Source organism: Pseudorasbora parva, chromosome 21 (genome assembly GCF_024679245.1).
Source record: "Pseudorasbora parva isolate DD20220531a chromosome 21, ASM2467924v1, whole genome shotgun sequence".
Taxonomy (NCBI): domain Eukaryota; kingdom Metazoa; phylum Chordata; class Actinopteri; order Cypriniformes; family Gobionidae; genus Pseudorasbora; species Pseudorasbora parva.
This window is the reverse complement of record NC_090192.1, coordinates 6,576,964-6,595,168: the sequence shown is the minus strand read 5'-3', so window position 1 is coordinate 6,595,168 and position 18,205 is coordinate 6,576,964. Positions and strand designations below refer to the sequence as shown.

General features: G+C 38.5%; 1 protein-coding gene across 1 annotated transcript; it reads left to right on the top strand.

Moving 5' to 3' along the window:
• Positions 1–183: 183 nt before the first annotated feature.
• Positions 184–17,896, top strand: noc3l (NOC3-like DNA replication regulator). Its single transcript, XM_067430330.1, has 21 exons — positions 184–298; positions 895–1,111; positions 1,189–1,315; positions 1,452–1,609; positions 1,700–1,753; positions 3,766–3,896; positions 3,996–4,157; positions 7,541–7,634; positions 7,718–7,893; positions 7,976–8,104; positions 10,254–10,385; positions 11,355–11,435; positions 11,535–11,635; positions 11,739–11,811; positions 11,899–11,962; positions 12,037–12,108; positions 15,245–15,426; positions 15,516–15,644; positions 16,530–16,627; positions 16,719–16,803; positions 16,879–17,896. Exons 1-21 carry the CDS (start codon positions 290–292, stop codon positions 17,005–17,007), a joined length of 2,403 nt encoding a protein of 800 aa, XP_067286431.1. The 5' UTR covers positions 184–289; the 3' UTR covers positions 17,008–17,896.
• The last annotated feature ends 309 nt before the right edge of the window (positions 17,897–18,205 follow it).

The window sequence follows — 18,205 nt, the reverse complement described above, 5'->3', positions numbered from 1 at the left end:
AAATTATATATAAAAGGTGAAAACAAAATAATTACTTACAAAGGATAACCATTGAAATGTATGAAAGCATTATAAAGGAGTCAAATCATTTCGTAAAATCTTCTTCTCAGCGTATTCGTTCCTCCAGAACACCAGGTGGCGCTCAAAGGCCTCGGTTCATCTATATCTTCCGTACTTCCGGTCCATGTGGTACATGTGGAAAGAGTGGATACATTGCACTTTCTAATTTTTTGTTGGGTTAAAGTTATTTACATATTTGAAACGCAGTTGATGCGAATCACTCATCAAAATGGGCCCGGTAAGTTATTTTGTACTAATTAACTCCTTTTTTTAATAACACCAGCTGTTTTAGTCATATTGCTGAGCTTCAGTGACCTGCTTACATCTAATTCAGCGTGTAAGAATGCGAGATTCAACAGCTTTTAAAAATCATATATACTAGTCAACCTAGCTTGACCTCTAACATTACTGTATCATACTGTAACTTACTAGTATATTCCATATCAAGCGACACTTTTCAACCCCTGCTGTTTCATCACACTGTAACGTTAACTTACTAGTATAAACTGGTGTATCTGATCACTTATAGCATACTGCTCAACCCCATACTGTACTATATATATATATATATATATATATATATATGGACACAGGTCATATATATAATATATGTGACTTTTTAACACCACTTTGAGAGTTAAACTATTTTGTACTATACTACCATATACACTACTGGTTAACCTTGTATTATATTGTAATACACTATGAAAGTCAAAAAGCATTAATATTTAAATATACAAGTCAAGCTTTTGCTTCATCTGTCATGAGTATAAAGAACTTGTAACACACCAGAAGGCATTATTTAACTGTGCTTTAATGCATGTTTCACACAAGGCTTCCAAAAAGAACAGGAAAAAGAAGCCTAGCTTCAGAAAATTGCTGAAAACCAGCAATCTGAAGCTAGAAAACAAACTGAAGAATCGTCAGTTTAAGCAACAGAGCTCAGCTAAGAAACAGCGCAAAGAGCAGCGCAAACTTCGGCAGGCCATCACCGATGTCTCCCATCAGACCCTCAAACCCCTGGAGCGCTACAGGAAGAAACCAGGGGAAGGTAACTGCTTTCTGATGACTTTCATCAACTCGTGCTCAGTGCTGGGTCAGTGTTGTAATGCTGATTTGTGATACCAGAGGAGGAAGACGAGGAGGAGGAGTTCCTGGAGACTCTGCCCACTGATATGATGGATGAGGATGACCTAGAACAGATCAAAGCCATGGCACAGAAAGCTTCCTTTCTGACTCGAGACATCTCCTCATGGTAGGCAGCAATCTTTAAAAGCATGCGCTTTTATCAAATCACGTATTCGTCTACATAGCAATCAGCTGATACTGTCTGTTGTGATCATTTCTTTCCTAATCTTTTTCCTTCGCTTTTCTATTGTGAAAACACGTAGTGCTCCAGTTCATGCCAAAAAGCGCAAGTCCGAGCAGCCGGTGGAGAAGTATGAGAAGATGCCCAGGAAGATGCAGCTGGAAAAGGAGAAAGAACTCATTCACCTGCTGCCTATCAAAGACAAGAGCGGCCTGATCCCTCAGAGCATGGAGAAACCCGGTGTGTGTCGTCACATGACTCTTCAGTAAGTGCTGTAGTGCTAGAGAGGATGTTTCGCGATTAACTGTGCCGTTTGATTGTGCCCCCTAGTTGTGCCTGAGGCAGAAGAAGAGGAGGAACCGAACGACCAGGAGTTAGAAAAAGGTTGGTGTGCATTTCTCATTTCTTCAAATTCAACCCTTGAAATCTTTCATCTCAAGGGCGTGGATGGGAAAGTGCTCTAGCAGTTTGTGTTGTCATGTCTTGTGTTAGAAATAACTTCTGATATAATAACTTAAATAAGTCCCCTAAGATGATAATATAAGTTAATAATTCTATAATTTAACAGCAGTTCTCTCATGTTGGATAAAGGTCACATGACATGCAGGCAAATTTATTCATTTCATTTAAAATTTTGTGATTTCATTAATTTATAACTTTTCGTCAACTCATTTTGCAGTTTGGGAAACCATACTTTAACAACAAAAAAAATGCATTACGCAAGGATGCATTAAATAGTTTAAAAGTGACATTAAAGTCATTAATAATAATAATAATAATAATAATAATAATAATACAAAAGTTATCTATTTTAAGTAAATGTTCTTTTGAACAAAATGGTATAATAAAATTTAATTTCAGCAATTGTTATGCATGTGTTCTGTACATTGGCCATCAAATAATCGCTGTCGGTCGACCGCTATTGATGATGATAAATGTTTCTTGAGCAGCAAATCATCGTATCCAGGGCCGGCGTTTGCTATAGGCGAGCTAGGCGGTTGCCTAGGGCGACAATTGTGTTAGGGGCGCGAGCGCGCTCTCTAGTGCCGTCCATTACTTCCCATTAAGCATAGAATCGGAACAAGCGAAATACAATATAATGTTCATTAAACATGATCATCATAGGGCGCCCCCTCAGCTACACGTTTAATTACTTATCAACCTGATTATTAGATTGAATTGATGGTGATGATTATTGATTATTAGTTCAGGCGCTAGGTCAGGCAAGTGCTCATCTTGTGCGTTCATCAAAAATGAGGCGTCTAAACCCAGCGGATGCACAGGGACGGAAAAAGAGAAAAAAAGAAAGCCCAGTATAGAGGTTAGTCTTCTTATCTCAGCCAATAAGTTGTCAAACAAAATAAAATTACTTAGTATCAATCTTATCAACTAATATTTTTTTTATAAATATTATTAATATTGTCACTAAGCTATCACTTGCTAGTTTTCTACATAATTACTTTTTCTACATAATTACTTCACTGACAATAATCAATAACCTACATGGATGTCATTTAAATATCAAAAGTCCAGTTCGTTATAAATATGGATAACGTATGCATGTTATTTATGAAAAGTACAAACGCTCTCTACGTGGGCGTCGGAAATTAATACGGCCTCTCGTTTTTTGTTTTTTTTTACTGGAGCAGCCTAACGAAAGATGCCATATTATTTACATTAAAGACAAATATGCTGTGTTCACCAAATTCTTTACAGTGGCTGTAGTGTAGTGGTAAGACATACGGCATCAAGATTTGAAGCAGATTGATCAGAGGTTTGATCCCGCCTTTTGCCACACTCGCTCTATTCCCTTTTCCCATCACATATCAGATCGGAAAGGCATTTATTTTCAATAAAAAGTGAGAAAATGTTTGAAAAGTGGAAATAAAGCGTCGAACGTGTTTTATAATAAGTGCTTCTCGGTTAGCGGTAGGCCTAGGAAAACAGACGTGCTGAATTAGAGACGATAAAAGTGAGTGGGGGGGGGGGGGGGGGGGGGGGGGCAAAACTCCATCTCGCCTAGGGCAACCAAAGAGCTAGAGCCGGCCCTGATCGTATCAGAATGATTTCTGAAGGATCATGTGACACTGAAGTAATGATGCTGAAAATTCAGCTTTGATCACAGTAATAAATCATAAATTTACATACATTTTAAAGCATATTACAATAGAAAACATCTGTTTTAAATTGTAGTAATATTTTGCAATACTACTGTTTTACTGTATTTTTAATCAAATAAATGCAGCTTTAGTGAGCAGAAGAGTTAGGGTTAGGACACTTCTTTCAAAAACATTACAAAATCTGAATCTTAAAGTGCATGCATTAGTTTATTTATTTAAATGTACTTCTGCACCTTTCTGATGCTATCTTTGATGATTTTGTTGAACTAATATCAGAGGAGGAACCAGAAAGCGGTCCATCGTTAACTCCTCGTGAGCAACTAGCGCTGCGGACTGAGAGACTGACGGAGAAGAAACTGCGCATCGCAAGTCTGTCCTCCGCTATACTCGCAGATCCACATGTTAACGTAAGACGGGACCGTATGACTTTTTCACAATCAACTACTGCATATGATCTTATTATTTTTAGACGTATCTGTATCATGACGTTTCACAAACGTTTCCAGATCAAGAAGCTGAAGGAGTTGAGGGCCATGCTAATGGAGACGGACCCGTGCATCGCCGTCACTGTCAGAAAGTTAGTCATGGTCTCCCTCATGGAGGTGTTTAAGGACATTGTGCCAGCATATCGAATCCGACCACTGACGGAAGCTGAGAAAGCCACGAAGGTACAGTGTGACACTTTTAACGGAGTCGTATCATAAGCCATTTTGTTTTTCAGCTGTAAGAATGACTCGTTTCAGAAATGCTCATGGGGGTTGTTTTTCAGGGGTTGGGCTTGCCCCCTTAGTTCCAGTGAAAGGAATCCGCGTCCTTTTGCACAGATGCAAATTTTAAGATTGCTTTTATATCTGAGAATACTTTTTATTAGGCCTGCACGATATTGGACAAAAATTACATTGCGATATTTTTTCCCCCAACGATATATATTGCGATATTGAGAGCCATCAATCCAGGCTAAAGTCAATAATTACCATTCCGTGATATTAATAATTTCACTAAGAAGCAAGCTTCATTACAAGTGACAAAAAGAAATGTTGGTAAGTATGTGCAAACATGAAACTAAACCTCCAGTAGGTGGCAGCAGGTGACCGTCTTAAGGAGTGAGTCACTGACTCGTTCATTCAAACGATTCATTCGAACGCTGAATCGTTCACTTGTTGCAGTGAGTGAGACGTTTTACAGGTCTGCTTTGAACGATTTTCACTGCTGAAATAGAACAAAAACACTAAATATTGCATCTAAAATGTAAGTGACTAAGTGGATGTTAGTTGTTTATGGAGCTGTCATATGAAATCAGTGTCATTTACAGTCGTGATGGTATTCAGGAAAACGCTCTAGTGTTGTGATTTCTCCTCGAGAGGCTTCACGAGCGTCAACAGCGCGACCTTATTATCATCAGTTCATTATATATTATCCACAATCGATCGCCACTTACACTAAATAAATGCACAAACATTCTTGCATTTTGGTGATTCGCTAGTTATTTTTTGTTTTAATCAGGCTCTTGTCCGTCAGTCAAGTAAAATTCTCTTTCACTTGTCCCTTCAAAACACCCACATGTCCCGGACAAGCGTTAATGTCGAGCCCTGCTTTGTATAGGGGTGTCAACAATAATCGATTCGGCGATGCATCGCGATGCGGGGCATGAACGATTCAGCATCGATGCGGCAAAGGGCCATAATCGATTATGTCACTGTTTATTTTCTGGCGGACGATAAAGTTGTGAAGTTTCAAATACTTCCGGTTCCGGGAGAATAACAACAACAACAAGGAAGATGGCTGAGGCGGAGGGAGATGACCGCGATAGACGGGTTATTAAAAACGCGCTAACGACCCGAGGTGTGTAGGATTGTACGTATATATTTTTTTGCACAATAATCAATGAATCTATAATGACGAAATACGGCGCAATTCACCTTTATTCCACAAGGTGGCAATGTCTGATAAGCAATGATGAAGTGACGTTACACTCATAGTTACCTCTGACAGAAAACGAAACTATAATAATTATAATCTGCAAAACTTGAAATGGCTCAGTGATTTACTTCAGAGAGCAAGAACTAAACACAATCAGATATTAGTGTCACTGTCTCTTGATGATGGATGTGGTCAAGAAGCTGTCAGTGATCTAAATATTGATTTTGAAGACATTGAAAATGAGTTTGGAGAATATGCTGGAGATCGCGAATATGAGTCAGATGCTGGTAAACGAGCTCTGACGAGGTCATATGATGATGGTATTAAACATCTGCTCAAACTGAATCCTTCCAAGCTCCAAAAGGTAACGAAATAGGTTTTATTTTATTCTTCTGTAGCTGCTACTCTAAAATCAGGAGTTTTATATATTATCACGACAGGTAGAGGTCTATCCATGTTAAATATAGATCTGGGTCGCTAACGACCTGAATATGTAAGAATGTTTGGTGAAACAGTCAGGCATTTAAGGACTAATTGCATTTTATTTAATTACATTTTATTTTATTTAATAACTTTTATGTCAAAGATACAGGAGACACATAGCAGCCAATACAATCTGTTGTTTAATATCTGCTTGTATTGCCTCATGACTGATGAAAAATTTGCTTTGTGTGCACTGTGCAGTAGAATTTTGATGCATCACAATGCATCGTAGAATCGAATCGAATCGTGAAGGAAGTGCCAATGCACACCCCTAGCTTTGTATTCGTCGTAAAGATCTTGTGGTGCCGTTGAAGTGATCAGACAAATTGGTTGTGTTTTCTTGTTTTGTGGCCACAAGACACTCCATGCAAAGTACCTCTTTTTGTTCAACATCCTCCTTTATGTAGCCAAAATAGTCCCAAAAAGATGATTTCTGGTACGAACCTTTTTTCCACCTCTTCGGATCCTCTTCGGTGCGCATTTTAGCAGTGAATGTTTGGCCGTGAGCAGCGGCACAGCGAACCAATCACTGTGCAGGCACGAGGAACGTGCATGTCACTCCAGCAACAAACTCATGTTTACTGTGTGCTTCCTTAATACACCATGGGCTACTACCATAGACCGTATAAAAATACTACTACCCTTCACATCGCATGTTCCGGCGATGTGACTATCGCACACGCGCACATCGCGATGTCGATGTTAAAACAGAATATCGTTCAGCCCTACTTTTTATATCTGATTAATCTCATATAGGACACGTTTGGTTGAGTTTAATAACCAGCTAGCAAAGCGCTGCTTTTACCAACGGACGTTCATTCACTCAGTTTCAGCTCAAATGCGAACAGCCCAACATTATCGACTCTTTTATTGGTTATTTTTTGAGATGTTAGATGGGCTATTTCTTTTTCAAAATCATCGATGGTATTAATAATGCAGCAGTGTTTTTGTTCTCATGTTTTTTTAACAGTACACCTATGTTTTATTTAAAGTTGTTTCTCATTATGGATTTGAGAACGTGCAGTGATGTCTGTAATCACTTTGATCATGAAAAATAAAATTGTGCAGCGCCAATCTGTCATGTACAGAGCATTATAATGAGAACACAACTGTGATAGTGTTTTAAATTCTCTGAGCTTTAGATGCCCGTGGATCAGCGTTGTTGTTAAGGGAAGAGCGCATTCAAAATGAGTTTCCCTTTCGAACCATAGCCTGGTCATTTCTTCATTTTCTTTTTCAAAGACATTTATGCATCATAATCTAGCAGTTATTTTTTTATGTTTTCATAGACATGTCGTGTTTGTATTTATCTATACAATCTTGTTTTTATCTTATATTTACCCAATTTAATTATTGCAGGATAGACAATAATTATTAGAATAAAATATGGGTAAATCTGTCAAAAATGTTGGTGTTTTTGGCTTTGTAATTAATGAATTATTTATTGTGACTTGTATTTATTGGGCATTTATACATAAGCCACAGCAGCATAACCTGACCTGCTTACCATTGAGGGTCATTGAGAGTGAAAAATGCACACTTTTGGTTCAAGAAGTGGATAATTGGACCCCAGCGGAAATAAAATGATTACATAACTGGATTTAAGTATCTTATATGACCCATTTAAGCAGCTTCCTTTTCTCTCCAGGTGAAGAAAGAGACGCAGCAGCTGAGAGAGTTTGAGGAGGGTCTTGTCTGCCAGTACAAGTTTTACCTGGAGGATCTGGAGCAGACAGTCAAAGGTAGATCAAGTACTCTGTGCTTTTAGCTTCTCATTCATCATTCTCGCTATCCCTGATATCTGACTGATCTGATGCTGTTTCAGACTGGAAGCAGAAGAAGCAGAAGAGAAGTCAAGCTGTGTCTCTTCAGTGTTATAAAGGTCTTGCTGAAGTGGCCATCAGGTGCATTTGTGATCTCCTGGTAGCTCTGCCGCACTTCAATTTCCACAACAACATAATAGTCCTGGTGGTGCCTTTGATGAACGACTCCGTCAGGATGGTCAGTCTGCAGGCAGGATCTGCTGGAGAAACTCCAGCATGTGGGTGAAGTAGCAATGTGATGATGTGATTTTGTGTTTTAGGTGTCCGAGGTGTGTTGTGAAGCAGTCAGGAAACTGCTGAAACAGGATAAAATTGGTCAGGCCTCATTAGCAATGGTGAAGGTCATCTCAGGCATGGTCAAGAGCAGGAACTATAACGTCAAACCAGAGGTATAGTCGTCATATGTTGAAGAACTGCTGAACTTTGTTTCCTCTATACAAGTTTAAATGCATTTAAAAAGTGTAAACGGTTTTAGCTTTATTTTCAATTAAAGGTGGGGTTAGTGTTATTTCAAAACCGTTTTACAAAACGGACTCGGCCGAGTGCAGTAACAAACTTGTAGCCAATCAGCAGGTAAGGGGCGTGTCTATTATTAATGGTGAGAAGAGTGCTCGGTGTACGTCATTATTCAAAACACACGACACACATAATAACTGACATTAGCCGATAACTAATGTATGCTGGCTTTTGCTTGAATATTGTCGTGTGTCATGTTCGCTTGTTAGTCCATTTGCGATCGTACTGTCGCTCACTTCAGCGATGATAATGACCCGTTCATTTCCACACCAAATGGAGCATCTAAATCTCCTCACTGTGTGTTTCAAACGTCAGTTTAAAAAATGTGTCCCACAAGTAAGATACTAGGGGTGTGCATTGGCACTGCCTTCACGATTCGATTCGATTACGATTCACCAGGTAACGATTCGATTCAATTCGATTCTACGATGCATTGCGATGCATCAAAATTCTACTGCACACAAAGCAAATTTTTCATCAGTCATGAGGGAATACAAGCAGATATTAAACAACAGATTGTATTGGCTGCTATGTGTCTCCTGTATCTTTGACATAAAAGTTATTAAATAAAATAAAATGTAATTAAATAAAATTAAATAAAATGCAATTAACCCTTAAATGCATGACTGTTTCACCAAACATTCTTACATATTCAGGTCGTTAGCGACCCAGATCTATATTTAACATGGATAGACCTCTACCTGTTGTGATAATATTTAAAACTCCTGATTTTAGAGTTACACTTACAGAAGAATAAAATAAACCCTATCTCGTTACCTTTTGGAGCTTGGAAGGATTCAGTTTGAGCAGATGTTTAATACCATCATCATATGACCTCGTCAGAGCTCGTTTACCAGTATATTCAGCATCTGCCTCATATTCGCCATCTCCAGCATATTCTCCAAACTCATTTTCAATGTCTTCAAAATCAATATTTTGATCACTGACAGCTTCTTGACCACATCCATCATCAAGAGACAGTGACACTAACATATGATTGTGTTTAGTTCTTGCTCTCTGCTGTAAATCACTGAGCCATTTCAAGTTTTGCAGATTATAATTATTGTTTCGTTTTCTGTCAGAGGTAACTATGAGTGAAACGTCACTTCATCATTGGGTATCAGACATTGCCACCTTGTGGAATAAAGGTGAATTGCGCCGTATTTCGTCATGATAGATTAATTTATTATTGTGCAAAAATATATACGAACAATCCTGCACACCTCGGGTCGTTAGCGCGTTTTTAATAACCCGTCTATCGCGGTCATCTCCCTCCGCCTCAGCCATCTTCCTTGTTGTTGTTGTTATTCTCCCGGAACCGGAAGTATTTGAAACTTCACAACTTTATCGTCCGCCAGAAAATAAACAGTGACATAATCGATTATGGCACTTTGCCGCATCGATGCTGAATCGTTCATGCCCCGCATCGCGATGCATCGCCGAATCGATTATTGTTGACACCCCTATAAGATACTATACTCCTAATAATGTTTGTTTCCTCTTTTCATGATCTATATAACCCTTATCCGGTCATAATTGTAATATGTCGTTAGCTGGACTGTGTGCTTGTGTATTATCGAGATGTTCATGAGAACTGATTGTGTTTTGTGATCGCTATAACTGATCTTGTCATTGACGTAATATGTCGTTAGCTGGACTGTCGGCTCGTGTTCTATCGTTGTTCATGAGAAAGGTTTGTGTTTTTGTGATGGATATTCACTTTTCATTGAATATTCGACCTGAATTAGTAACACACAGATTCTGTCATAGTCGTTGCCTGGGTTACGTGTGTGTGGGGCGGAGCTATCAAAATAGTGCCGAGACCCCTTTGGGGGTAGGGGCGTGTTTGTTTTGGTGATTTGAAATAACAGCAACGGTTACCAGATAGCACTTACCCCACCTTTAAAGAACATGGTCAGATTTAAAACTTGGGTCCCACTTTATATTAGAAATGATTTACTCTCTGCATATTATGTTCATGGCTTGAATGGCTTTTTAATGCCGTGTGATATGAATGCACAGGTGCTGAAGTGCCTCCTCTGTCTGAGGATAAAAGAAGTGGACATGAAGAAAGATACTGATGACACTGCGCCCAAAAAGAAGTTCATGTCTTTCAGGGAGAGGAAGACAAATTTGTCCCGGATGCAGCGGAAGGTCTGAACTGAGCTGAATGTCACACAAATGTCATGATTTGAAGTTTAGATCAGTGTTTCTGACTGGACACTCTGCACTGGACACTTGTTTGTTTTAGAAACTAGATTCCCCAATCATGGGATGTTTGAGGTCTGTAAGGTTTTTTAAAACATTATTTGAAAGACATCTCTTCTGCTCACCAAGGCTGCATTTACTTAATCAAAATACTATAAAACAGTAATGCTGTGAAATAGTTTAAATCTTTAAAATAGCTGAATATATTATAAAATGTCATTATTCCTGTTATGCCAAGCTAAATGAGCATCATTACTCCAGTCTTCAGAAATTATTCTAATATGCTGACTGATGCAGAAACATTTCTTCTTTTATACCTTTAGTCAATAGTTTTGTACTGTAATCTTTAAAAGTTTTTAGGAATTTTCTAGGGATGCACAATATGAAAATTGTGGCTGATACGTTAACTGATAAATTGTTGTATTTGAGAGCCGATAACCAATATATTGGCTGATAAATCCTACTTTTATGATTTTTGAGAGCCTAATTACGTTTCACCATTAAAGTCATGACCTAAACACACAATTATGTTCTCATTGTAAGTTTATGTAGCCTATATGACAGACTTTTGTTGCACTTCATATCATATTTCAAGCAATTCAAAACCATCATGGCCAGACGTGCATCTGAAGTGTGTCAGCTGAAGGAATAATCCATTATTTATGGGCTTTAAGATATTGGCCAGATTTACTTATCGGGCCGATGAAGATAACGGCAAAAACATATATAGGCTGATACTGATACGGTGGCCGATATATTGTGCATTCCTAAAAAAAATGTAATGCTTACGGAGTAAAATAATGTGAAATATACTTCCTGAACCAAAGCCACAGGAAAAGCCGTATACCTATATGATGTTGATTTACATTTGTTCTGTTTTGTTTCCTTGATCCTCAATCTTCTTGTCCTCAACAGTGGAAGAAAGCAGAGGAGAAGCTGCAGAAAGAGCTTCTAGAAGCTGAGGCTTCAGAGAGCAAGGAGAAGAAAATCAAACTGGTGAGTGCTATTAGAGAAGATGGAGAGCGTGTTAAACGGTTCTTTATAATGCATCAATATGTTCTCGCATATCGTGATTCGTCCGTCTTTATATTGCAGCACACAGAGACGCTGAACATTGTGTTCCTCATCTACTTCAGAATACTGAAGAAAGCTCAGAAGTCCATCTTACTGCCCTCCGTTTTAGAAGGTCTTGCAAAGTAAGAGCCACTAATATGCATATCAGCTTTATTATAGCGTTATTACACTGTAAAAAACTGTTTGTTAACATGTGAATAACGTGGTTCAACCCGTTTGCTGAAGGTTTGCTCATCTTATAAACTTGGAGTTCTTTGATGATTTGTTGGCGGTGCTCTACGGCCTCATCGTATCGGGTGTAAGTATTTCAACCAGGAGCCGCTGCTTCATGATTTGTCAGTGTGAAATGTTATGCATTAACATCTCCGTGTTTTCCTTCACCCAGGATCTGACGTATCGTGAGAGCCTTCATTGCATTCTCACATCCTTCCACATCCTCTCAGGACAAGGTCAGTACAGCTGCAGCTCTTGTTTCGTGAACATCCTGCCCTCGCTGAGCTAAAACGCATCTCTTTTCCAACAGGTGACGTCCTCAACATCGACCCTCTGAAGTTCTACAGCCACTTATACAGAACCCTGCTGACGCTGCACGCAGGTGAGATGTCCAGCTGGACAATTTGACTTTTTCACAGTGTAGGAAATTGCAGTCGCTCACTGCTCACCACCCCTCCCTTCTGAAGCACATAGAGAAGCTACGGTGGCCCGCATAGGACAAATGTCGTCTGAGACAGCAGAGAGTAGCTAGCGCTCTGTAGAGCAGTTTGTCCGTTTAGGGCTACTGCAGAAACATGACAGCGCAAAATGGTGACTTCGCTGTAAGGTAGTGTGTGTAGATAGAAATGGCTCCTTCTAAAGTAATAAAAACATAACGGTTCATTATGGAAGATTTTTATACACCACTGAAAACATAGTTTCTATCAATAGATCCTCATACATATTACACACTGCACTTTTAAGACCAAATGCACAGATCTAATATTCTGTCAAGGATTAGATGGCAGAGGTGTGGACTCGAGTCATGTGACTTGGAATCGAGTCAGACTCGAGTCATGAATTTGATGACTTTGGACTCGACTCGACAAAATGTACAAAGACTTGCAACTCGACTTGGACTTTAACATCAATGACTTGTGACTTCACTTGAACTTGAGCCTCATGACTCGAGAAGACTTGCTACTTTTTGGCTATTTTTCTTTCACACGGCCGCGCTGCTCTCAGTGAAAAAAAGCTGCACCTGTATGCATGCAGATAGCACGTGCGCTGCCAGCACGACATCCAATCACTGTAGTCCCACGTTGGTTTGATTCGACAGTATCCATAGCTACCAAGTCCGCGTATAACACGTGACTTTGGGCTTCTTTTTTTTGGCAAGTCGCGGTAAAAAAATCTCGAGTTGCGGGTCGCGGTTTTTTGGGCTTATTTGAAAAAATGTGGTTGCTTGTTAGGAAAATATGACAAGCAACTTTATTTCTTTACATTTATGGTCGCTGTTTTGTCCAAATACATTGACTGGCACTGTCTCTCACAGCTAATAGGCATAGTGCAACGACACAAGTGCTGTATTCATTCGTCCTCATACATCCCGCCACCTTCCCCACTTTGAAGAAAAATCGCGTTCAACGTGCGGGTATGTGATGTGATGTTATAAATGTAATGAGAGTTCATAGACGTAAATAGACGAATACATTTTATTTTTTTTACAAACAATGCAACCAGCAAAGATATACAGAGATGGAGAGGAAACAGGGAGGTAAGCCACCTAATTTAATCTTAAAAATATGTTTTATAATGTAGGCTATTTATTATGACTATTATTATTTGGCTATTATAAAAAAAATAAAAAAAAATAAAAAAAAGTATAGGCTGCTAATAATAACAGTAGGTATGGTTCGAATGTATATTATTATAAACATGTCTCTATATTGCAGCACTCTCAGTGTTTTCCTGGGCACCAACTCCCAATCATAGACTGTAAAAAAGTGCATAATAATCCTAAATAGTAGCTATGTGACATTAGTAATTTTCAATACTATTTTGAGCAGATTGCACATTGAGATGCAGGGCTTATCCTTTTTACGGTTTATAGTGTGCATGTTCACCACTGCTCCTTATATGTGTGCAATAACTCCGACTGGAGTTACCATAATCCTTCACGTCACTTTTTCTCTTTTTCCATCTACAAACCTCTTCTGTTCACAGTCTTTATTGCAACTTGAAGAATTTTGTAAAATCCCATCTGTATTTGCATTTTAAACTCCACGAGATTTCAATTTAAAATGTTGCAGGGTCATTTATTGATAAATTATTGAGCATAAATTATACTGATGATAATAAATAATATAATAATATTGGGCTTGTTTTGGGCCCCCCACCCCTCTAGGTATTCTTCATACCTGAGAAGAATATGAAACAGATGTCAGAAAATCCCTTATAGCCTCACGAAACTACTCTTTACTCATATCAGTGTTGTTGTGTTAATATTCATTGTCTATTATACACTACGGTATACGATAATATTTCAGTTTCAGTGTATGCAATATTAAGAATATTTTCACTGCTTCAAAAGTCATAAGAAAGCCCTTTCCCTCCAGAAACTGAAGTCATATGCTTTATAGCAGTGGTATTCAAAGTGGGGACAGGGACCCCTGGGTGCCGCGAGGGGATGCTAGGGGGGCTATGGCAAGCTGGCATAAAAAGTATAGCAAAACAAAATAATTGAATAAATTAAATTATTAAAGTAAACCAAATTAAACCAAAAATAATCTAAACAATATTCCCATAATGTTTCCATAATGCCCTAAGTTTAGGCTAAAAGGACCCATATCTATTTGAAAGTTGAACTGTTTTGCCATATGAGGTCAACACAATACAGGACTGAAGCCGCTGTGCATTGTTCTAGTGTTTCTGTTTTTTTTTTACTGCATTTGCTTAATGTCATTGTATAAAAAGAGGTTTAAATAAATATAAATCTTACAGACATACATGATTTGTATAATTTTTATTTCTGTGGTAAGATGACTTGAAGTGACTCGAAACTAAAATGGTAGGACTTGGACTCGACTTGAGACTTGTTGGCTTTGACTTCTGACTCGACTCGAGACTTGACTCATCTTTGACTCGACTTGACTCGGGACTCGAGGGCAAAGACTTGAGACTTACTTGTGACTTGCATAACAATGACTTTGTCCCACCTCTGTTAGATGGCATAACTGTTTACATCAAAGTCATAACTGACTGTGTTTAAGAGCTCGCCAAAACAGGTTTGTGTCATGTTTTTGTGTGTATTTTCCTGTGTATAAACCCAAAGTAGCCAATACCTGTCCATGTTTCACTCCATCTCTGATCAGGCTCAAAAATCCACCCCGGGAACATCATGTCTTTCACATCTTGCACGCTTTTAACTTCTTTCTTCTTTTTTTGCATCATTGTCACGTTACATGATTTGGATGTTAGGTAGGAAGGACGACTGGGCACCGCTTTAAAGAAAAGGGAACAAATCATGCATCATCTTTTCCTTATCATTGGAGGTGTAAGGGAAGACCAAATTCTATTAATCGTATGCCTAGTTATTAAATCATCTTTGAGGGATGAACCTCTGGTGGTGCTTTGTGTACTGGGAGGACCGGATATTTTGCTCTCTTGAACACATGGACTGGAAACACTGCTTTATTCTCTAATGTTTTGCACAAGTTTAATTCACTAACACAGCTATTATCTCTGATTGGCTGCAGGAGGTGCGAACGAAGACACGGCGATCGTGCTGCAGTGCCTGGACGTGATGCTGACCAAACGCAGGAAGCAGGTCACCCTGCAGAGGGCGCAGGCCTTCATGAAGAGACTGAGTACGCTCGGCCTGCACGTGCTGCCCGACTCCTGCGTGGGCATCCTGGCAGCCAACAGGACGCTGATGCATGTGAGCCAGCGCTGTTCCTTTTTTTTAAATCAAGATAATGGAGGCCTTGTAAGGTGAACGTATGAATTATGTCTGTTGTGTTTGTGTAGACCTTCCCTAAGTGTGACATCCTGCTGGATAATGAAATGCAGGGCAGTGGTGTGTATCTGCCAGAGCTGGACGTGCCCGAATACTGCAACCCCCAGAACACGGCGGTGTGGGAGCTTCACTTACTGAAGGTGAAGCACAATGATGAACTCATCCCATCGGTGTATTACTGAAGGATTAACACACAGCGGGACATTTCTTATTTCTTTTTTTAAATAGCCAGTATGTTTCAGTTTAACAAATTATCCCAAAAATATGTTGCACCAGGTTGAAATTGCATTGAGAGGAAAAGCACAGATAAAGTGTAATGTAAATAATGGAAAATATTTTAAGAAAATGAAACATTGAAACAACAGGTTCTAGGAATACAACCAAGTATGAAACAATCATAAATTATAGTTGTATTAATTATGAAAGCAATTCTTAAAGGAGTACTTTAGCGCAGGGAAGATGACTCTGTATTTAAACAGGGTCATTAATGTAGTAGAAATGTGGAAATAGTTTTTAATTTGGTGTTTTTCTAGACTGAGAAAATGTATTTTTGTCTCATGGGGATGAAAGACAACAATCTGTTTTATAAAATTTCTTATATTATCATGACCTTTTATATATCAAAAGCTCAAGGGAAAGTAGATTTCTCAATTCATCACCCCTTTAATCATCATTCTGAATCTGATCCCATTGTCTCACGTTTCTTATGAAATTTGGCCACATTTAAGTGTTGATCAAAAATTAGTACGTTTTTTTTTTTTTGTAAGCAGAGGCTCTGTCCTTTTTGACGTATTGCATGTCCAGACATACATACAACAATATTCTGAAAGTTTTGTGAAAATTATCAAATGCTGATGCTGACTGGCTAATTAAAAAAAATGTTGGCGAGAGTTAAATTAATTCTAAATTAAAAAATAGTATATATTCAACATTAGCATGCAGTCATAAATAAAGCTCAAATAAACCTAATAATTGAATTCCTAATTGAACTGGTCATTGAAAAGCTGTGGATTGATGTGTTTCAGAGACACTATCACCCCGTGGTGAGGAAGTTTGCTGCTCATCTCATGAAAGGCGCTCCTAGTGAAGGTTCCGGCGCGCTCAGCATGGAGCTCAGCAGAAGGTAGAGACCACAGGCTCGTTTCCATCGGCTGGTGGTGTCGAGATGAGTGTGAAGATTTTCATTGTGTTTGTGTGTGTGTGTGTGTGTGCAGGACTCCAGTGCAGCTGTTTGAAGACTACAGTGTTAAAGACATGACCTTCAACCCGCCTGTCGCAGGGCCTCCCTCAAAGAAAAAGGTCCTTTTCCATCTAACAACACTTTACAAATTTCTGTTGTACAGATTTTAATTGTTGTTTCATTTTGTGTTGCAGGAACATTTCTCAATCGGTCATGCGTTTTTAGATCCAGAGCTGAAGACACAGATTGACGCTGCTCTTCAGGCCGAGGGCGAGCAGACGAGTCTAGACTTTACATCACAGCATACACCGCAGGAAACATGAACCAACGTCCGTGTGTAAAATAAATTCTCCAAGATACAAACTTTGATCTTTTTTATTGACATCATCTAGCATATGCACGGATGTAGAAGCAGCTGTTTCAACACTATTTATTGATGAAAGCAGTTGAGTTCAAGTAAACAATATCCCAATATTGACATCACAATATTAATCATACACTCCTATAGTGTTGCACGTGTGCTGAAACCATCATTAGTAGACCGTTCAACATGTTTTCAACTTCAGAGACAGAAGTGTCAATGCAATAAAATAACAGCATTGTGTCACGCTAAAACTTTGAGAAATTGCTTCTTCAAAACAAAGTAATAGTACATACATTGAAGACAATGCTGTAGTGTACCGCACAAATAAAATCCACTTCATGCCTACCGTCTCTTAATGTCAGAATATTTAATACCTCTCAAGAGGATTCTAAAAATTGCAATTACAAAAATACAAACATTATACATTCATACAGTATGAAGGAGCATTCATGCCCTTAAAAATAAATTAATGCAGATTTCATAATTATGTACTCTCATATGTACACTGTCTGGAAACATACAGCCAACCTGGGCCATAACGAGATTAAGAAAGAAAATGGACTGCGTCAAGTTATAAAACAAAGGTCATTTTCAACCACAAAGTTAAGCAAGGGATTGTTTAAAAATTACATCAATATATTATAGCAGTTTCATTTAACACCAATAGAAAAAAATTTCACCATTCGATAATGAAGTGTATCTATTTATTACAGAGGTCATATTAGATTCAATTTAAATAAAAGATTTCAAAAGCGCTGCAGTGATGAACCATTTAATATTAAGAGTTCTCTGTAAATGCAAGGAAAAAAAACATTTAAAATAAACTGCTAATGTGCAAAAAAAACAAAGACATTTTTTCCTAACTTAAATGAAAGAAATCTTAAAATACAGAAACATATAATTCCTCAAAAGAGCTAGATTTAAAGGGGTATTTGTTCAAATGCGTGTTTTTCTAATACTTTAAAAGATCTGTGGCTGTGTAAAGAAAGGCATCGCTCAACATCTTGCAGTGTTATCTACAGGTACAGGACGTGTGCAATGAAAGCCATCAAATTCTGCCTCGCGTTCTTCCAAACATCCTGTGAGCATTTGCTCTGAGCTCTGAAGAAATCACACCATACGCAAGGCAATTAGAAAGAAAAATACCTGAATGGTGT

Excerpts from the sequence above, each read along its gene's own strand:
- noc3l (XM_067430330.1), top strand. Across the intron at positions 1,112-1,188 it reads CAGGAAGAAACCAGGGGAAG|AGGAGGAAGACGAGGAGGAG; the intron begins GTAACTGCTTTC and ends TTGTGATACCAG. Across the intron at positions 1,754-3,765 it reads CGACCAGGAGTTAGAAAAAG|AGGAGGAACCAGAAAGCGGT; the intron begins GTTGGTGTGCAT and ends AACTAATATCAG.